Here is a 21,388-nt window from a genome sequence, read left to right on the forward strand (position 1 = left end):
ACAGGTCGGGAGGCAATGGGCATTGGCTGTGACAGAGAAAGTGGGTGTGTGCCGAGAAGAGAGAGACTGAGAGACACACACAGAGAGAGAGAGAGAGAGAGAGAGAGAGAGAGAGAGAGTGCGAGTAAAGAGGCGGAATCACTCATTATGACTTTTGACTGCTGGATCTAAACTCATTACCAGATTAAAGCCTGAGTCTATTGAGATTTTAAATGATGTGTGTGTGCGTGTTTGGGTTTAATTAGCTATGGTTTAGGGATAAAATTGTGCCCATAACTTAGTCAAAATATAAAATAATTTACATCCTCAATTAGGATTATTAAAATTTTATTATTATTTTCGATTATTTTCAAGTAACAATTTACAGTAAGGTCTCATTTGTAAATGTTAGTTAAATGCATTAGCTAAAATTAGCTATCAATTATCAATCTATTTACAGCATTTATTAATATTTTGTTAGTGCTAGTTAAAAATACAATTCTTTGTTGTTTGTTCATGTTAGTTCAAAATGCATTAACGGATAACAACAAATGCAACTTTTGATTTTAACAAAAAATATTAGTAAATGTTGAAATTTGCATTATCCAAGATTAATAAATGCTAGTGATTGTTAGTTCATCTTAACAAATGTAATTACCTAAAGTTAACAAATGAAACCTAAACGTGAAGTGTGATTTATGATATTATCTTTCATTCATAATCTAGTTTGTCTATTTTTTCTGTTAAATGGGCTATATGTAAATATATTCATGTTTTAAGCACTTTTTTTTTTTTTTTTTTTTTGCCAATGTGTGAACAGCTTGCAAATAAACTTAAAAAAACGAGACCAATATAAAGCCAGTAGATTGATTTTTAAGTACTCGGGACGTTTTTGCCGGGAAAATCAAAAGGATTTGACGTTTAAATAAGCGCGTTTAAGCCCCTGTTTTGACCATAGACTGTAAACAAATAAAATAAATAGGTTTTGACACATGAAAAGAATACAATGTCCAGTATAATGCCGAAATAGCCATTCTACTTTAATGTCAATGTGACGTGGACACGTGGTTATACAGGTTAATTCAAACTATATTCACACGTAGCCAGATCTAGGCCTATAGGTTGGTCTCAAATACTTTATCATCAAAATGTAATAACAGTATAATTCTATCGACTAATCTGTCGACATGATACCGGTGAATTGCAGAGCTGGTGCAAACATATCCACATTGCTATAATCAGATGATTTCTCAATTAACTGCTGCTTTCTCACCGCTGTCATACTGCTGTTTATTGGGGCATTGAATCACGTTCAGTCTCTCTGTACTGTAGGCTACGTTACGCGTGCACGAGTGCGAGGCAAGCACGAGCAATAATTTCTGGCTTCAGTTCACTTAACTTCATCACTTAACTTTACTGTTTCCAATAGTGTCAAAAAAAGATAGAATAAATTAAAGGTGTATGTAGAATTAAGTGCGTTAAGTTTTTTTTAAATACATTTTATATAGCTTACGTTTTTTATTTTAACATATAACTCTAAAATCATGTGAAATAAAAAGTGTGCACTCAATTAAACTTTAAACATTTGGTTTTCCAAAGGTTTAATTATTTATATCTGTATAAGTTGCTGTCAGCTAAAAAGATGCATAACATATCATCACTGTAAATGTCTCATTACTGATGTGCAGAGGCTGGTTTCTATTGGACAGATCTTATCTGTTCTCTTAAGTTGGTGATAGAGAAACATGTGTAGTTGTTAATATGTTGGTAAATGAATTGTTCAATGCTGATTATTGCTAAATAAGTCTATTAGTCTATTCATTTAAAAAAATGAAATAAGATGAATGTAGTAGAAGAATTGTATTGCCATCTGGTGGAATTTGGAGAAATTGCAATGGAAAAAAGAGTGGGATGGGTTGGGGGGAGAGAGAGAGAGAGAGAGAGAGAGAGGACATCTACTACTCTGTCTGTGTGTGTGATACAGCATGTCTAATGGATGTCAAATGGCTGTTGCGGCTCTGCTCAGGGATTAGAGATCTTTCCATCTGCAGCTGTTACATGGTACAATCTAGAATAATCCACTGACTCATATTAGACGGGGAGGAGAAAACGTTCATCATTTCTGTTGGGGAACATTTTTTATAAGTTTTGAGGGAAAGAGTTTTTGTACAAACACAAATATAGTCTGCAATTGAGTCCAGAATTAGAAATAAATGCAGAAAACTCAAAATTTTCGATATATGAATAAATTAAATACAAGGTACATAAAATTAAAATAGTGTAGGCTATTCTGCAAAAAAAAAAAAAGTAATCTGAATAACATCTTATTGATCAGGGGTTTTCCTTTTTTTATGCTACTGACCTCTAAATATGATGTTGCCATGAGACCCTTTTCTTAAATATTTACACTCTAGCGGGCGTAGGCTGATAGATCCTCTACATGCAATCTGCAAGCAATCACATCATAGCACAAGCTGATTGGCCTCTGCTGATTCTGCAGCCAATGAGATTGCTTCCTCAACATTTAAATAGTCTGGTTCATTGTTTGCTGTAAACTAGTCCTGCAGAGCGCTATCAGAGTTACCTCCTACCTCCCCCAGCTCCATCTGCATAGAACTGATACTGGATTTTATGTGTCTATTTATGCAGCAGCAGCATATCTTACTCGCTCACAGCAGCGTGTCTGTGTATCTATTGGCAGTAGCGAGTCCATATACTTGCTCTGCAGCAGCAGCGTAGCAGATCTTTTCTGCAAATACATTAACATTACCATATTCAATAACATGCTAAAACTATATATACAACATTGCCTGGAAATATTTTCTATTCTTACTTTCTATTAAGTTGACACCGTTTACTTTTTTTCACCACCATAGATGTATAAACCTGAAGAGAAACAATATAATAACAGAATAATAAAATATAATAAACTAAAGAGCCATTAATCTCATCACTAAAGACCAGTTGTTAGAAATAGGATATAACTACAATCACGTCCAATTCTGTAGCTTATTTATTTTGTTATAATAATTTGTTTTAAATTATATATATATATATATATATATATATATATATATATATATATATATATATATATATATATATATATGTATATATATGTAGATATATATGTGTGTGTGTGTGTGTGTGTGTGTGTGTGTGTAGCTATAAAAAGTAAGTAAATTATGCAAATTATAATTTAGAAATAAACACAAACACTGGACTTTTATGATGTAAATATTAATTTATTTTAATTTAATTTAGTTTTTAGTTTAAAAAAAAGTGATAACACCATGGTAAAATGATTGTATCACTTGCATGGTATATATACCTATAATGGTACGCAATAATTACTATATTCGTAAATCATGCATGTCCTTACAATGTTTTTTCTAAGGTAGAGCGATACTGTCATGGCGCAAAAACCTCGTTTATGTCTATGCTGTTCATTCTCTGTCTAGTCCAGTAGTGTCCATATGTCAGAGAACACTACAGACCTTATTCACAGCAGTGCCATCTTTGATGAGAATGAAAGAAATAAGCACATCTCTTCAGTGGTTGTACTGTTATTTAATGTGTTTTTGGATTGTTCTGCTGACGAAACTGTAAAAATATCTTTCCAAGAAATTTCAGTAGACAAAAAAATAAACTCCAGACAACATAAACTCTGGAAAATTACAAGTGATCTGGGAGGTTTATACACCATTTTTACAGCAATGCCATTGAAAAAACACGACAAGTATATCCATCACAGCCTCTGAATAAGGTCTATCCATATTTGCAACAAACTCCTGTTGTTTCTTAAATATGACCACTAGAGGACGCCACTGCACCATAAACTCAAACTGGATAATAAACGTCTACATATGGAACTTTTTATAAGAAAACTCAGATTCTTTTGAAATAAACACTATGATCACAGTATCACGAGTCTTTTATGTTTGAGTGAAAGCCTGCAATAAAATGTTATGTTTTATTTATTAAATAAAGAATATTGTTGGGTAGTTCTTGACATGTAAAACACGCACATGCTTATTCTACATTTTAATAATTTTTCTAATTATTTTATAATTAGAAAAAAAAAAACATAAAAAATGCAGTTTTTTATGTATAGAAAAGATTTTCTGTATTTTTTTTAAAAAGAAAATAAATTAATGTCACACCATCACAGGGCAATCTTAACTGCAAATAAGTAGGCTATATATAAATAAGTGTTTTTCATGCACTTTATAAATATACATGATTTTTTATATAAATATACATTTTAACGAAAATTCTTTATGTTTGAATCTTGAAAAAAAGTTATTTGTCACACTTTGGAGAACTTTCCCATAATTGCATGTTTCGAGTAATACAATTATAGCCATAGTAATACAGATTCTGAAATTAGCTGATGATATCATGTGGTGTCTGTATAACGCACACATTTGGCATGAATCAACACAGCTGGCAGTGTTTGCACAATGAGCACGACTCGTCCGCCTCTCTGCAATGTCATGCTTAGGTTGACCAGTTATGTCACGTGTCGGATTCTGCCATCTGATGCCACGTGTTGGATTGAACGCTGTGATGTCATTTTACTGCATCGCTGTCACTCACAATTAGACAAGGACTAGAATGTCTTGAGGGAAGGTATGGAAGAATGTGTTAGCATCCATACTGTAATGATCATAGACTATTTCATATGAGAACCATCTCAGTATTAGTTTATTTTCTTACTTTTATGTAATAATTAAAATGAATGGGGATTGGAGTTTTCAAGGATGGGAGAAAAACAATTATTAAAAAGTCCATACAACTCATGTGCTAAACTCCAAGACTTATATGGTGAACAGAATACAATTTAAAGTGCTCCTATTGTATTATTTTAAAGGTCCCTATTTTGTCTCCTACAATCTGTTTACATGCATCCTTTCTGAGAGCTTATACTCTGCTCTGATTGGTCAGATGGTCCAGTCTGTTGTGATTGGTCTACCGCTTACAGCTATTACCATATCCTCATCCTTTGGAAGTTCAGCAAAGTGAATTTGCTTCTACATCGCAGAAAACAGCGTCTTCTCGTCAACACAAACCAGACTCTTCCAGTCTCGGCTACAACTACAGTGTTTGAGGGTCAAAGTGGACGTTGTTCGCTGGCAGCCAATTAATGAAGACCAGGCTGGCATTATGCAAATTTGTTTCAAACCTACTGGGTTTGACCAGGAAGTAAAACTGAAATTACTCATTTCAGGCAGTTCAAAATCAGTCTTCTTTTGGGAAGCAATAACTCCATTTATCTTGCACATTGATCTTTGGTACTTTGCAGACCTCTTAAATTTACAATATTACACACAACATGAAAGGTAATACCTGAAAATGCATAATGGAGCACTTTAAAGATATAGTTCACTCAGAATTATGTCATCATTTACTCACCCTCAAGTTGTTTTAAACCTGTATGAGTTTCTTTCTTCTGTTGAACACAAAAGAAGATATTTTGAAGAATGTTGGTAACAACCAGACAGTTGACCGTAGCCATTGACTTCCATAGTATTTTCTTCCTATGGAAGTCAATGCTACCTTCAACTGTTACCAACATTCTTCAAAATATCTTCTTTTGTGGTCAACAGAAGAAAGAAACTCATACAGGTTTGGAACAACTTTAGAGTGAGTAAATGATGATAGGATTTTCATTTCTGGGTGAACTATCCCTATAAATTCATAATTGACTGATCCCATTTTCAAATATTTTTCCATTGTGCAACTTTTTTAAAATTAAATTTCACAAGAACAAGAGGCATTACATAGTCACGTTTAACAACATTAGCTGCCAGAATTAAAAATTCCATAAAAGTGTTCAGCGCTTTTTTGTTTTTAGTTTGTTCCAAAAGGTTTATGTATAATTTAATCCCATTTATAAAATGTAAATATTGTGTTTTGCAAAGAGCCTTAGCAAAGAGCTCTTTTTATCTATATGGTATTATATATATATATATATATATATATATATATATATAGTTATTTTAACATCATTCATTATTGTTATCCAAAACGTCATTCTGAAAATAAAAAAGCACATCAAATACACACATTTAATACACTTCAGTTTTCAGCTAATATAGGTTTCTAGATCACATAATAATGAGTTAATACAATCATAAAACAAAAGCAAAATGGTTTCTGTTTTCCAGTCCACAAAATTCACAGGTATATGAAATGCTCAGCTTAAATCGTGTGCAATATCAATTCTCAGAAAGCTGTTTTGATGTCATAACACTAGTCTCCGCCCACTCCGCTGTCCCTTTTTCCCTCTTCCATTCTCTCTCTCTATCTCTGAGTAAGCAGTATCTCCTCTGGGCTTTCCATCCCAGTCAGAAGCACTTGTCATCAAACTGCTCCAAAATGTGTGAACCAATCCTAGCCTGAGAACCCATGCCCATGTGACACAATTCAGCCAATCAGGGCAGCCCGTGGTCCCTCACCTCCTGAAGGGAATGTACATTCAGGGTGCATGACTGTTTCTATTTTTACTTTCTTTGGCAGGAAATGGCGCAGACTACAACAACAGTTAAAATCATAACTTAACACACAATGCGCTCTGGGAGACTGAGGTGTTAGCTGCCCTGAATCAACGCCAGGAAAAATCCTTGGGATATATTAAATAACACCACCCTGCTGACATAGATGCTAATATTCACATGCTCCAACACATACAAATGTGACTGTAAGCTTCATAGAGTCAAACTGAAAGCAAGTATACAATCGTGTATGAATGTTTTTAAGTGACTAGACACACATTGGAAAATCTCACAAGAACAAGTCCGCCTTTCACCACTGAAATCAATTTAATAACATAGGCTACATATATATATATATATATATATATATATATATATATATATATACATATATATATAAATATATATATACGTGTGTGTGTGTCTGTGTGCGTGTATGGGTTTGTGTATTTATAATATTATAATTGCATTATATTTTATAATACAATATTTATTATTATTATTAATTGTTTACATCAACTTAAATTATATATATATATATATATATATATATATATATATATATATATATAAAACAGTATTCTCTTATTTATTAAATATATAGGCTACTATTTAATATTTATTATTTTACTTAAATCATCATAAATTATGATGTAAAATAATGTATAATAAATTGTAAAATAAATTATATATTTTTTAGTCATCAGAATGTTTTTTTGTTTTTGTTTTGTATACCTTAATGACAACTGTGTTGGAAGTGTGCTTAATTTATAAGAAATTAAATTAAAGTAGTAGACCTAAAGTAGTAGACTTTTTTTTAGGGTGAAATGTGACCAAGACCAAGACATTTTTTGCAAAGTTTTGTGAGATTCACAAACACAAGCAGCCTATGTGAGAGACTTGTTTTAATGCCAGATGCTCCTTGAGGGATAAGTCAGCTCCTTGGTGCTCACTCGATTACCCATAAGTCACTCTGAGTTGCTACAGCGACACAGCACTTAGCCTCAGCACCCAAGGGGGAGGGGTGGTCAGCTCTCAGTTCTCCACAGCTGTCAATCACTCAGATTACAGCCAATAGGTGGAAGCGTCGCGTGCACAGCCTGATCGGGCAGACACATTTACTAGTGTGTTATTCTGTGCGAAGTTACATCAAGAGGAAAATACACAGAAATGAAAGGAATGGATTTAACTAATGAGAAATAAGGGACATAATAAATACCATAGAGAAGCAAAATAGATGCATGAAACAGAGACAGGCATAGGGAGAGGTGGACTGGGCAACTCTTTGAGCAATGTTGCTGTCAACGGGCAACAAGGAGAGACACAGGGCCGACGACCGATCTAAAGTATCCAGATAGAAATGTGTTGCTCATTCTCAATGGGAAAGTGCACAAGCAACATCGCTCGGCAACATTGCTCAAAAAGTGACTCTAAAGGCTCTCCACATCTTTTCTCACTTCAACAAACACGCACATGTACACACACACACACACACACACACACACACACACACACACACACGGTTTCCATGTTTTATGGGGACTTCCCATAGATGTGATGATTTGTATAATGTAAACTGTACAACCCCATCACAGAAAACTTTCTGCAATTTAAAAAAACGTTACTTTTTCAAAACACTTCATTTATGATTTATAGTCTGTTTTTCTCATGGGGACAAAAAAAAAAAAAAAGTCCCCATAAGGTCAAAATGTACTGGTAATACAATCCTTGTGGGGACATTTGGTCCCCATAACATAGGGAATGGTACACACACTCTCTATCTCTCTCTCTCTCTCTCTCTCTCTCACACACACACACACACACACTGGGTTTTCATGTTTTTAGGGGACATTTCATAGACATAGTGTTTTTTTTATACTGTACAAACTGTATATCCTATCCTCTTCCTCTAAACCTACCCATCTCAGAAAACTTCCTGCATTTTTAGATTTAAAAAAAAACATCAGTTCGTATGATTTATAAGCTGTTTTCCTCATGGGGACCAAAAAATGTCCCCACAAGAACAAAGATTTTGGATATTGCCATCTTTGGACATTGTCACCACAACGTCTGGTTTACCTGAATCCCGGAAAATAAAATTATCCCCGTTTCCACAAAGATATGAAGCAGCACAACTGTTTTCAACATGAATAATCAGAAATGTTTCTTGAGCAGCAAATCAGCATATCAGAATGATTTCCGAAGGATCATGTGACACTGAAGACTGGAGTAATGATGCTGAAAATTCTGCTTTGCGTCACAGGAATAAATGACATTTTAAGATATATTAAAATAGAATTAGCTATTTTAAACTGCAATAATATTTTGCAATATTGTTTTTACAGTATTTTTGATCAAATAATGCAGCCTTGGTGAGCATAAGAGACCTTAAAAATATCTCACCCCAAAACATTTGAGCGATAGTGTAAGTCTGATCAATTAGAAAAGCAAAAGCACACCTCTCCTCAACAAACCAAACAATTTAAGTTACAATTTTAATATCGCTGACTGTCACAAAGTAAGTGTTAATAGTCTGAAGAGAAAACACAGTGATAGTGGTAAAGAACCCCATGACACAAGTGTGGCTCTCACTGCTGCCAACAGATCCCTCTGATGCTATATGAGCTTCACTTCAGTTACAGAGGCGACCAAATGCAGGAACAGAAAGAGGAGAAGAGAGACTCAGACACATAGTGAGAGAAAGAGACAGAACGACAGAAATGTAAAGGCAAAGACAAATGTTAGGCTGAGCGGCCTCATTATTTGAACAGTGTTAAATTAGTGCCTTTATATATATATATATATATATATATACACACACACACACACACACTTTTATGTTAGATGTGATTTGACAGCACCAAAAAATTCTGTTTCGTCTGATTACATTCTGTGATGGATATTTTAAAAATAGTTTGGAATAAAATGTTCTTTGTCTTGCTACGGCTAAATTCATAGCATTTTACAGTACGTGTCTTAAACAAATGGAATATTTTTTATTCTTTTTGCATATTTTGACAAATCTATAGCTTGATTGGAGACTAACCTTCAATAAAACTTTGATTAAAAGGGGAATATGTTGGAAAGGATGCCGGGTTTTTGTCGTAAATTTTTTAAAATCATATAGATAATTTTCACACAATAAATAAATGTTTAAGATTATTTCACGCTCGATTTCATATCATCAGAGATAATTAGGATTTTTATATCTGGGTTTGAAAAAACAATACAATTTATACTTAAAACACACTTGGAAAGTAACAAAAATAAACAATGAAGGCTTGCAAAAAAAAAAAAAAAAAAAGAGAAAAAAAGAGAAATGAAATATGTTAGGTTTAAATTGAAATCAATCCTGGGACATTAAACTGTTTTTCAGTTTAGCATTTCTGTGTTCTTCACTGTACAGTCATGTCATGTGACAGTGACAGTTGTGAAAGGTGATTGGCTGAAATACCCAATATTTAATTATTAAAGTTGGTTCAGGGAGAAACCATTATATCTGTCAGACAGGTAAGCAGACACCAGCAGTAAATCTATCCCAGTCTCACAGTGAGCCCAAGGCCTGCCTGACCCTGCCACCGGTGCCTTCAGAAAAACACATGGACTTTATAGAGCTTCATCATGGCTTTTATGATGCCCTTTTTTCACATTCATAAAAGCAACCGTTCCAAAGGTGAGCTAAAATCAAATTTCTTTCAGATTTTCTGCTCATAGTTTATGGATTTAGTAAAACATAGAAGGCATTTATGTAATGAAATACACCTATAAAGAGTATTTTGTACATTAAGGTTTTTTGAATTTGTTATATAGAGGAACAACACTTAGATCTATGTAGTAATATACCATTTTCTATCAACAATGAATAGTGAAAATTGCAATTGCATATGACAAATTTCAAATTTGAGATGAAGAATGTAATCGAACCTTCTGTTGTTTGCACGAGAGCGCAGAGAATGCTCCAGACATGACTGGTAATGTGAGAGATGAGCAGAGCAGGTGGTGAACAGGTGTTGTCTTTTCTAAAGATGCCTGATCGATCTTTTCAAGAGTTGCATGAAAAGAAGGATTACGGGGTTATCCTTCAATCGAAGATGATCAGCAATAATTTGATCTAAATAAATGATCACTGCCTGCAGTGCTGAAGAATATGTATTATATTACTGTTATATTCTTGCCGTTTCTGTTAGCTATAGTCTCCAGAAATAGTAGCTTCACCTCCTCTGAAATGTTGAAAATAATATGCTGTATTTGTTCTCCCATGCACTGTATATAAAATGGGTTTCTTCTGATCATTCTGATAACACATTTTTCTCTTTGAAAATGATTACTCAAGGGAAGTCTACTCTCTGAGCTGTAATTGCTTGTTCTTGAAGGCCTTCAGTTCTGCTCTGTGAGCTTTACATTTTCTCGTCCTGATTAGGTCATTTCACTCCGCACACATTGTCTCCAAATGCAACTATGATGATTTAGAATTCAACCTTTCAGCTGACCTTCCTTATTCAATCCGACACAGCTGCCATTTATGCAAACCTTGGCATATCATTTCACTGGCATGTGGGTCTGCAGTTTAAGGGTCCAATGAAATGAATTAGTGTATCAGGCTTATTGCCTTATTCCTGCTTGTCTAATATATATATATACATACATACAGTATATATATATATATATATATATATATATATATATATATATATATATATATATACTGCATATATACTGTATATATATAGGCTAGGTCCAGTATTGCCAAACACTTTCCAGAATTTTGTTCGTTCTCACTGATTCAAGTAACGTTAGCCTATAATTGATGTCCGATTCGCGAATGAATCATTATTTTGAACCAATTCTTGTTGAACATTCGGTCGAAACAATTCATAAGGAGTGATCTTTGCGTTGAATAATTCATCATGTGTAAACAATTTTGTAAATAATATCAAGAATAATTTATATTAATGATATACAACGATAACAACATTTTTATTGTTAAAACTTTTGTTAGTTAACAATGTTAAAAATAAACACAACATGTGACGTTATCCCATAGGCCTATAATATAGGCTATTTGCTTATAATTATGCTTACGTAGCCAACACAAACGATATCTCCTTAATAAAATAAACATTAATACAAAAATACAGAGCCCCAAACTATTTAGCATCTACTCACCTGTGCGAAGAGGAGCTCTCCTTTATTATTGCACATTTATGGAACTGTCATTAATTAATATTTCATTTGGCCTGGCTAATTTTGAAAGTGTCTCTTCACCTGTTTTTTTCCATCAACATCATCAAGTAGGTTTGTTGACGCACTTCACGAGGTGCTCAGATGTTTGGCTTGAATGGTTATCTTTGATTTTGATTGGCTATTGGTTTTTGGCTCGTTTTGGACGGGCGCAAACGACGTTGCGTTACTTTAATATTTCTTCTGTATGAAGATTTTGTTTTAAATATTTATATATTAAATTATATATAATGACTCAAATGAACTGATGAATCATTTTGTGAACATTCATTGAAATGAATAAATTATTGATCGTAAAATTGGTAGCCTATAGTAGCCTAAACAGAATGATATTTATTTTAACATATGCACAATAAGCTATATTAACAGCATTTTTATATCAATATTGTTGGAATACAAAATATCCCTTAATCTAAAAACATAGTGATAAACTGCATTTTACAACAAACAAAAATGAAAAGTAAAATCCCGCATTGGGAACAACTGAACGATGACTCAAGTGATCCAATGAGATGATCCATTTGAGCGAACCGATTCTTTAAATGATTCAGAGTCCTCGTCACTAAAGTAAGCGCGGTTCGTGCGCGCACAGCCAGAGGGGGAGTTCAGCTCATTTCACCGTTCACCGACGCCGCGTGACGCTTCAACACGGGCAACGCGCGCCGAACGCGAGGAAGCTCTCGCGCTCTCTCACGCGCAAAATAACGAATGCACACTGATGAATTTGAATTTACCGTGTCAGATCGGACCTGAGCGTTTTAATCGATGTCGGAGTTTTATCTCTGGATATAAGCCGAATCATTATCATCAGCATCATCATCCTCAGCTGAAAGGAAAGACCTCATCAAAGGTACGATATTCACGCGGCGGCCTGGCATGTTTCTGGTTAAAAATGGATCTGTTTAACAAATGATGGAGTGCAATCATTTAGCATCCGTGTCAGACCTGAAAAGATGCTGATGATGCTGATGCAGTGGATTTTGCGCTCGTTTTGGTCCCGTTATACCTTTGATGCTGTCACTGCTTGTCATAATCAGTCGTTAAAAAAAAAAGAACAGTCGGAGACTATAAAGACGCATCACAGCTGTTGTAACTGAGCATCATTGGTATCATTTAAAGAAAGACACAGATTTGGCTGCCATATATATGGAATATTGCATTTTTTGGGGGAAGAAACGCTACCGTTATTGCCTTAAAGTCACGAGCCTCTTTTTCTATACGCATAATGCATGTGTATTTCATCAAATATATGCATGAATGCATCATTGCCATGCGATGTTAGAATGACAATTGTCATTGTCCTTCATGGTAGTTTAAACATTAACGTCTAGGATCTATGGAAGCACAACAGGAAATGTTTAATTGTAAATGAAGGCATTTATTTTCTAATGTGCATCATTGTAATGCATGGCGTTAGAATGACAAATATATATATATATATATATATATATATATATATATATATATATATATATATACATAATATATATGAGCCAGTACAGGATACACTGCACTTAATGTCGTATATTATTAGTGTGAAGATTAACACTTATTGTATATGCAGCGACAGCAGAGCATCGTCTTAAATTTGACATATTTGGATGCGATGTCTTAGGTTTACACGAAGACAAATGCTTAAAGGGGATATGACCTTTCCATGCATGTCTTCATTTCCTCTGCGGGGCCTAGTGGTTCAAGGACTCTGATGTATATGAGTGACATTTGTGTATCCCATAAGCCTGATGTGTGTTTTTTTTGGTTGTATTTGAATGCAGATGATGATTTTCTTTGCTGTTGTTTGTGGATAATGTCTGTTTGTGTGCTGGGATGTTGGTAGTGTGATTCTCTGCCACAGTGCATCTATTTGCAGACTGGTTTTCATTGGGTCACGCTACACGCATTGATTTTTCCACAGGCTGTAACTTTTTTTTGTGACATTATCCTAATAATACCTCTGTCATTCAAGAGTTATGTTTTGCCTGTCTTTTTTGCTGCCCTGGTTTGTTTTAAGTGTTTGTTTTTTTTTTTAGTTATATGATATTTTTCGCTTACACTGGCACATTGTATATGGTCCTCGTAGTCTTGTTGCACTACCTCAGACTTTTCCATATTAGATGCTCCTGGTTTCATGGTTTTGATTTGATTTTGGATTTAAAGCAATAAAACATGACAATTATGTCAGTAATACAGTATTTGCATTTTGTGACAAGTTTGATGGCAAATGCCAAATGTCATGCATGCATCATGATAAGGAAGTTCAGAGATGTAGAATGAAGGCTAAAGGGATTGTTCACCCAAAAAAGAAAATTCTGTCATTAATTCCTCACCCTAATGTCGTTTCAAACCCATAAGACTTTCGTTCATCTTCGGGAACACAAGTGAAGGTCTTTTTGAAGAAATCTGAGAGCTTTGTGTCCCTCCATTGACAGCTACGCAACTACCACTTTGATGCTTCAAAAAGTTCATAAAGAGATTGTAACTAATCCACAATTGAGCGGTTTAGTCCAAATTTTCTGAAGAGACACAATCGTTTATATAATGAACAGGTTTAATTCAGGCTTTTATTCACATGTAAACATTGATCAGTGAACATAAACAGAAGCTCAACCGAACTTGCTTGACACGCTAGAACAAACCTCATTGGTTCTTGCTGAAGCTCAAACGTGCTGCGTAACACGAGAATGAACCCCATTGGTTCTCGCACGTCAAGCGAACATGTTTGAGCTTCCGTTTACCACAACTGATGTGCGAGTTTATGAATGTTTATATGTGAATAAAAGCCTAAATTCAATCTGTTCATCATATAAAGCGATCATGTCTTTTCAGAAAATTTGGTCTAAACCGCACAATTCATATGGATTAGTTTTCCGATCTCTTTATTATCACTTTGAAGTGCCAAAGTGGTGGTTGCGTTGCTGTCAATAGAAAGTACAGAAAGCTCTCAGATTTCTTCAAGGGCAACTTTTATGGTGGTTTTCAACATGAAAGTGAGTAAATAATAACATAATTTTATATTTAGATAAGCTATTACTTTGAATATATTTTTAATGTTTAGTCCCACGTCTTTCACACGTTGGGCTGCTCGCGATCCTTGGTTGAGACACTGGCCTTTAGTCCCAAAGACATACTGTATGCATCTTTTAGTCTTACACCCACATAGTTGCATAATATAATGTAGCGGTGAAGGAAGTCACTGCACAGCCTCCCACTATATTCTCTGCGCTTTCTCGTGTTCTCTCTTTCAGACCACACGCATCCTCTTACTCTCCTCTCTATCTTTTACAGAGGCAAATTATGCCAGCAGTACCAGAGTCCCTCTCTCTGGTGACGTGCCAGCCTGTTGGTGAGACCCTCCGCTCCAGCGCCCACCCCTGTGCCCTCTCCCCTGGCAGGCCCATGCTGGTGGACGCCCTGCTCAGGTCTACGCCCGCACCATGAGCGCCAACGGCCCTGCTCCGCCTGCTGCGACTCCTGCCGCGCCCCCCGCAGCCTCTGTGCCTGTACCCTCGGTGGTACCGGTCGGCTCGCTGGCCCAGAAGAAGCGGCAGCAGTATGCCAAGAGCAAAAAACAGGGCAGTTCGGCCAACACACGACCACAGAGAGCTCTCTTCTGCCTCAACCTCAACAACCCCATCCGCCGGGCCTGCATCAGCCTCGTGGAATGGAAGTATCCTTTACCATCTGTAAAACATCGGTTTCTGTCAAGCTCGACCAATATCAAAACTCTTTAGGTGTTCAAAATGTTCTCATATCCAAGGTTAAAGAGATGTGTTTTCCCCAAATTGAACATTTTTACTCGTGTTGTTCAAAACCTGTATGACTTTCCTTTTTTCTTATTCCACACAATGGAAGATCCAATGTTGTTTGGATACCAACGTTCTTCAAAATAACTTTTGTGTTCTTCAGAAGAAAGGAATGCATGTAGGTTTTGAACAACATGATGGTAAGTAAATAATTCCAGAATTGTTATTTGATTGTTATCAGCTGTCCCTTTAATATTTAGAGACAACTATATGTAAGCCATTTATAGGTTGAGTTGCGATGAATAGTATACTGGCTTTGTGGTGCTATCAAACATCGCAGTTTGAACGTATCTAGCCAATAAAATGATATTAACTCCACCACTGGTGTGAGTTGGAGGTGGGACTATCTGTTCACTGACCAATGGAGGACAAGGGGAGTGTTCTGGAAGGTTGTTTGAAAATTGCAATAGAGTGCTGCAATGATGACGTATATTTGTAGGCCAACCCAGAAGTTAGCATCACCCTGGTTCCCAATAGGATTTTTCCATTGGCTTTGGATTATTGCAGAAAGCTCTGTGACCAACAAAAGTTTATGAAGTTTTATCATGATAATCTTCACCAATGAACATAACGTTTATGAACTCTGAAGCTTAAATACAATCTCCAGAAGTAAAAAGCTAAACATAGACTATAAATTGCATGACAGCATGATGAAGTTTGATTTACCTGAAAACCTCTGTAGCAACTGCCCATTTCAAGACAAGTAAAAGCTTTTTAAAAAATCACAAGGGTGCATTACTGATGTATTTTAAGTCATAGAATAAAACATGAAAACATCTTGAGCTTGTATTCACCACAGACCTTATTTCAGGCATTTAATAAAAACCCATTTCAAAAACCCATTCACTTCAGGCCGATGGAACCAGAAGCGTTAAAATGCTAACTCGTTTCTGGGTTTTGGCCAACAAAACGTCATAGCTGAAAGGAAAGTGGGCTCAAATATTTTGTTTGCGTTTCATGGAAAAAATGGCGGCATACTGAATGGTAATTTTTTTGCTGTATGTGTAGTGGATTGCTGTATATTCTATTTTAGCATTCGAACATGTGGTAAAAAATGGTGGTCTGCTGCTGTTTGTTGTTTGTAAATACGCTTTGAAGGTTCAATTCCTCAGGAAAACTAGCATATGGTGTGGTTTGCTTTCGGCCTGTGCTGAAAATAGTTGAAGGCAGGATGAAGTAATTGAGCGAATCATCAAAAGAACAGGTAAACAAATGAAAGTAGTCCACCTTTGCGTCTCGCAGACATCTCAGCTTGTGATCTTCAGTAGAAGCTTGTCTGGTGGTCTTTATTAGAGAGAAACTGTGTTCCCTGCAGTGAGGAGCACCTTAATCTCAAGCGCAAGTCAGCGTGTATAACTGAGCTTTGAAAAGAACATCTGTTCCCCGGCCACACGGGGAAGATAAAGGTGCTATGGCTTCCAAGCTGCAGATCTCAAATGTATCTCTACAAGAGGGGATCTATAGACCTTAATCAGGGTAGCACCATGTTTCATTTTTGATAGGAATGAAAACATGGCTGTGAGGGATAGAATAGCTGTTCAATTGATTGTACTGTTTAATAACAATCCACTGTCAGTTAGGTGTGTAACGATATATCGTGTCATAATATATCGCAATACAAAATGTATCGTGGATAGTGACAGTGTATTGTGTATAGTTCACCCAAAAGGAAAATTACTGTGTGAGAAAGAAATTCAAGTTTACAGAGTTTTATGGCGCTTTTCCATTACCAGTACCAGCTCAGCTCGACTCGCCTCGGCTCGGCTCGGCTCGCTTTTTGCTCCGTTTTCCATTGCAGATAGTACCTCCACAATAGTACCTGGTCGTCATAGCGACGCCGCAGGAAACTGCCGTGACTTAATCTTTTACGCGAGACACACCCGCTACCCACACACAGGACAATGGAGGAAATCGAGTGTATGCTGTTTTTGGATGTTTTTGTTTTTGCTGTTTTTTTATTCAGGATACTCCGTCTGGCGCGTGCAATGATGATGCAATGAATAGTGACGATTCTCTCTGACCAATCAGCAGTCTGCCGTGTTTTCACGTCACATTTTAGTATCGCCTCAGCTCGCTTAGAACCTCGCCGGAGGTGGTACGAAAAAAATTACCTGGAAGCAGGTACAGGTACAACTTTTACACAGTGGAAAACCAAACAGAGTCGAGTCGAGTCGAGCCGAGGCGAGCTGGTACTGTGTAGTGGAAAAGCGCCATTAGTGTCAGTGCTACATTAAACTACTATATATAATGTTTAATATAATGTGTAATAATGCAATGGGAGAATATTTGTGGGTCCTGATAATGCCAAATGTCTTATATTACCAGTAAAAAGTAGCCTAGATTATTTTAAATACATCTAGTCAGTGACAGAGTGCAAGCATGTTTGTCTAAAATAATTCTGTATTTTCAGTTTCAGAATCATGAATATTTTTATTCTGGTGTCAACATTGTCCTGTGCATTGGGTTACCAGCACCAAGTCCAAGCCTATTAATTTCCACCCCCCATGTAATACTAAATTTAGCATTTTAAAGTACAGTTTTTTGTTAACCTTTTACCATATGTCTTGGAGTATCGCAATAATATCGTATTGTGAGTTCAGTATCGTGATATGTATCGAATCGTGACATGAGGGTATCATTACACCCCTGCTGTCAATAGACTTCATGAGAAAGTTTTGAAAGGTGTGAGTTAACACCTTTATACAGTGCGTGCCATTGTAAAAACTGTATGTCTATCCCTCACAGCATTGTTTTCATCTGTGTTAAATTCAATTTTGGCATCTAACCTAAGGTCTATAGCCCAGGATATCTCTTTTTTCTTTTTGTTGTTGTCATACAATATAATATACAGTGAAAAAAGCAATGCAGATTTGTGTATGAACATGGTAAAGCTAATGTTAGCTCAGTGCTACCAAATTCCCAGCTAACAGGGAATGTTCTCAGAACTTTAGCTAACGTTCTGGCAAGGTTCTCTTAAAGTTATGAACAAGCGTTCTTCCACTAATGTTAACAGAATGTTCTTTCAAAGTTCTCTTTCTTTACTCAAGGGAACAATGGGAAAGTCAAAGAGAACTTTCCCCTGAATGGCGCATAATCCAACATTTTAGTGTCCTAGCTCATGGCCTAATAAGAGTATTTAGCAGTGTAAAATTAGAACATTGCGTTGTACTGGATTTAAAAAAACGCATTAAGTGAGTACAAAAAGTAATGCGAGACGCAACCCTCAATCTAGCACAAAATGTTCCCTTGACACAACATATGCTTTTTTTGTGAAAGCAGAGTATAGATGTGTATTACGTTGAATGTTTAATGTAGACTGCAGCATTTTCAGGTCCTCTGACTCACACTTTTATTTACAATTTGTCTGTCTCACTAGCAGGAAAGCAGAGCGGCTGATTCAGTACTGTTGTGATGGGCTTTTTGCTGTTAAAACACATGCAAGCTTCTCACTGCTATTTCCTTCTGACCCTCTTGACCAAACACAAGATGAGATTTAGCTGGGCTGGGCTCAGTAATAAAGATGTACCGGGGCAGGGGCCGGTGTCAGAGATTGTTGAATATTTCGATGATATGTTTTTTTTATAGCTTTTGTTCTCTGTGATGCTTTGAATATTATTCTCTTGACTTGTTAGTCTCGCATAGCCAGACTTTCAGACTGATGGCAGAAGGTCTGGACTACATAGCAGCTTTCATTGGACAAGGACATGTAAAGCAACCAATCAGAGTTTGTTTTGTTCAGCATCATGCTTAGGGCCGTGAAAATGTAAAGTCAATGTCCCTACAGTGCGGCATGCAACTAATAAATAATTAATTCAAGAACCAAAAATACCTGTTTGCGAAACACCTTAGAAGACGATTGGAAACGTGTGTAGATTTTGTTCTAAGAATTTCAAATCATCTAAAAGTAACAAAAAAATTGTTGTCACGACGGCGGTGTTTCTGGGCGGACTGTTAAAGAACGTTACACACAAATCCTTGTAAGCAATCCTATAGAATTTAACCAATCAGATGAAGACTTTGAAACTCCTGAAGTGTTTCCCATTTTGTGTGCCTTATGCATCAGATGTTCAGCCAATTTTGACGTCTAAAGCTGAGACTTACTAACATAAGTTAGAATGGTTTGGAAAGATACAATTATTCCCCCGGTTTCACAGACAAGTCTTACCCCTAGTCCCAGACTAAAATGCATGTTTGAGCTGTGTTAACTGAAAGTTAACTGATTTTCATATCTTAAAATATGAATCTGAAGATGCAAACTAGTAATGTTTTTATTTATAAAAGCTACTTAAATGCCCTAGTCCTGGTTTAATCTAAGCCCTGTCTGTGAAACCAGTCCATTAGGTTATAATCAATGTTTTTTAATATATATATGTTTTTTTTTTTACACACTAAAAGTATACATTTTGTGGGGGAGCCAATGACAATATCAGTGCATTTCTGGCAGAAATCGCATTTTTGAGCCTTGTTTAGTACAAAATTCAAGGGATGAGCTGAAATTCGACCTTGGAATTTCTTTTCTCTAGTTTTCGATGTACAGAGCTGTACTGTGTCTTGTTTGATTGATTCCTGTAGCAAATTTTACTTTTACCTTTACAAGAATGACTGAATGTGCATTTTAACAGCCTCTAACTTCAAATGTAATATTCTCTTTGTTCTACTCCTTAACTTTCACCTCAGGCCATTTGATATCTTTATTTTGATAGCGATTTTCGCCAACTGCATGGCCTTAGCTGTATACATCCCCTTTCCCGAGGATGATTCCAACTCAACCAACCACGACCTGGTGAGTAAACAACTTAAACCTTTTGACCTTTTAGCATGTTCCAGCTTGACCCCTGCCATGACCCCATGACCCCGCCCTCACATTAACTGGTGTGTACATCTAAAGATGGATCTTAGGTCAAAGAGCATCTTCTACGGGGCGTAAATGGCATTGTTTAATGGACATTAAGCTCTTTTATTGTGTGCAGGTGTCTTTATAGAGCACATAGTTCTTGTGGCTTAAAAATATATAGTATCTTCTTTTAAAATAATAGCAAATGAGGACGTCTTTGGCAAGGCAGGCCGGATTTCAGTTGTTTCATAATAATTTCTCCCTTCGACAACAGGCGAATGTCTTTCTCTCCTCAAACAGAGCCGCGGCATTGTGATTATACGTGTATGTTCCTGGAAGGACATCGAGGAAAATCTGTCTCATTATAATCTCGATGATCTTTTCTGAGAACAGATGCACGCTCAGCTCAGACATTTTCTTTTCAAACTTGCTTCTCTTCCTGTCGACAAAGTGCTTCTCTTGTACAGTTTAAATTGATCTGATTTTGCACTCTTTAGATTTATATTTAGACAAGCGGAGCATTTGGATTGCAGATTTGGTGAGTTTGGAGGGGGCGGATGTTCTTCGCCGTGCGTTGGACCGAGAGGACGATTGTGAGTTGAGATAAGACAGCTGTTCGATCTTGTGCCGGAGTGGAGCTCAGCACGAGGGCTTCGTGATTTGTGAATAGCTCTCTTGGCTACTGGCATGGTTTAATTTAGTGATTTAAACTCAGACAGGAAAGAGAAAGGCAGGCAGAGATGTTGTATCCTGGGTTTTTTCCCGAAGCACTTTGGGGCTGCGTTTGATGAAGTGTTTCCCTTAACTGAGTTTGTATTGAAAGTTTCTTGAAATGTTCAAACTGTGAAGGGAATGTTTCTGATTAACTTTAATGTGCTTTTTCATTTGTAGTCTTACAAATCGTCGCTGTCATGAGGCCGTGGGCCAGATTTACTAACAGCTTGCGCCAGCGCAAACCCTCTTTTGGTGTTAAAAACTACTGTCAGGATTTACTAAAAACATGCAGTGAAAAATTCGCGCTGAAAAGACGTGTA

The 21,388-nt window shown here is 36.2% G+C and overlaps 1 protein-coding gene across 11 annotated transcripts in view; it reads left to right on the forward strand.

Annotated features, from left to right (window-relative positions):
* Positions 1-12,323: 12,323 nt before the first annotated feature.
* The window catches only part of cacna1da (calcium channel, voltage-dependent, L type, alpha 1D subunit, a), a 95,882-nt gene continuing 86,817 nt past the window's right edge, over positions 12,324-21,388 (forward strand). For all 11 annotated transcript variants that reach the window (XM_084101484.1, XM_084101487.1, XM_084101490.1 and 8 more), the window contains exons 1-3: positions 12,324-12,567; positions 15,003-15,384; positions 20,198-20,303. In XM_084101484.1, coding sequence (XP_083957610.1) covers positions 15,152-15,384; positions 20,198-20,303 — 339 coding nt within the window. In that variant the 5' untranslated portion in view covers positions 12,324-12,567; positions 15,003-15,151. The remainder of the gene's footprint in view (positions 12,568-15,002; positions 15,385-20,197; positions 20,304-21,388) is intronic.

This window comes from Abramis brama (assembly GCF_963993115.1).
Source record: "Abramis brama genome assembly, chromosome: 23".
Taxonomy (NCBI): Eukaryota; Metazoa; Chordata; class Actinopteri; order Cypriniformes; family Leuciscidae; genus Abramis; species Abramis brama.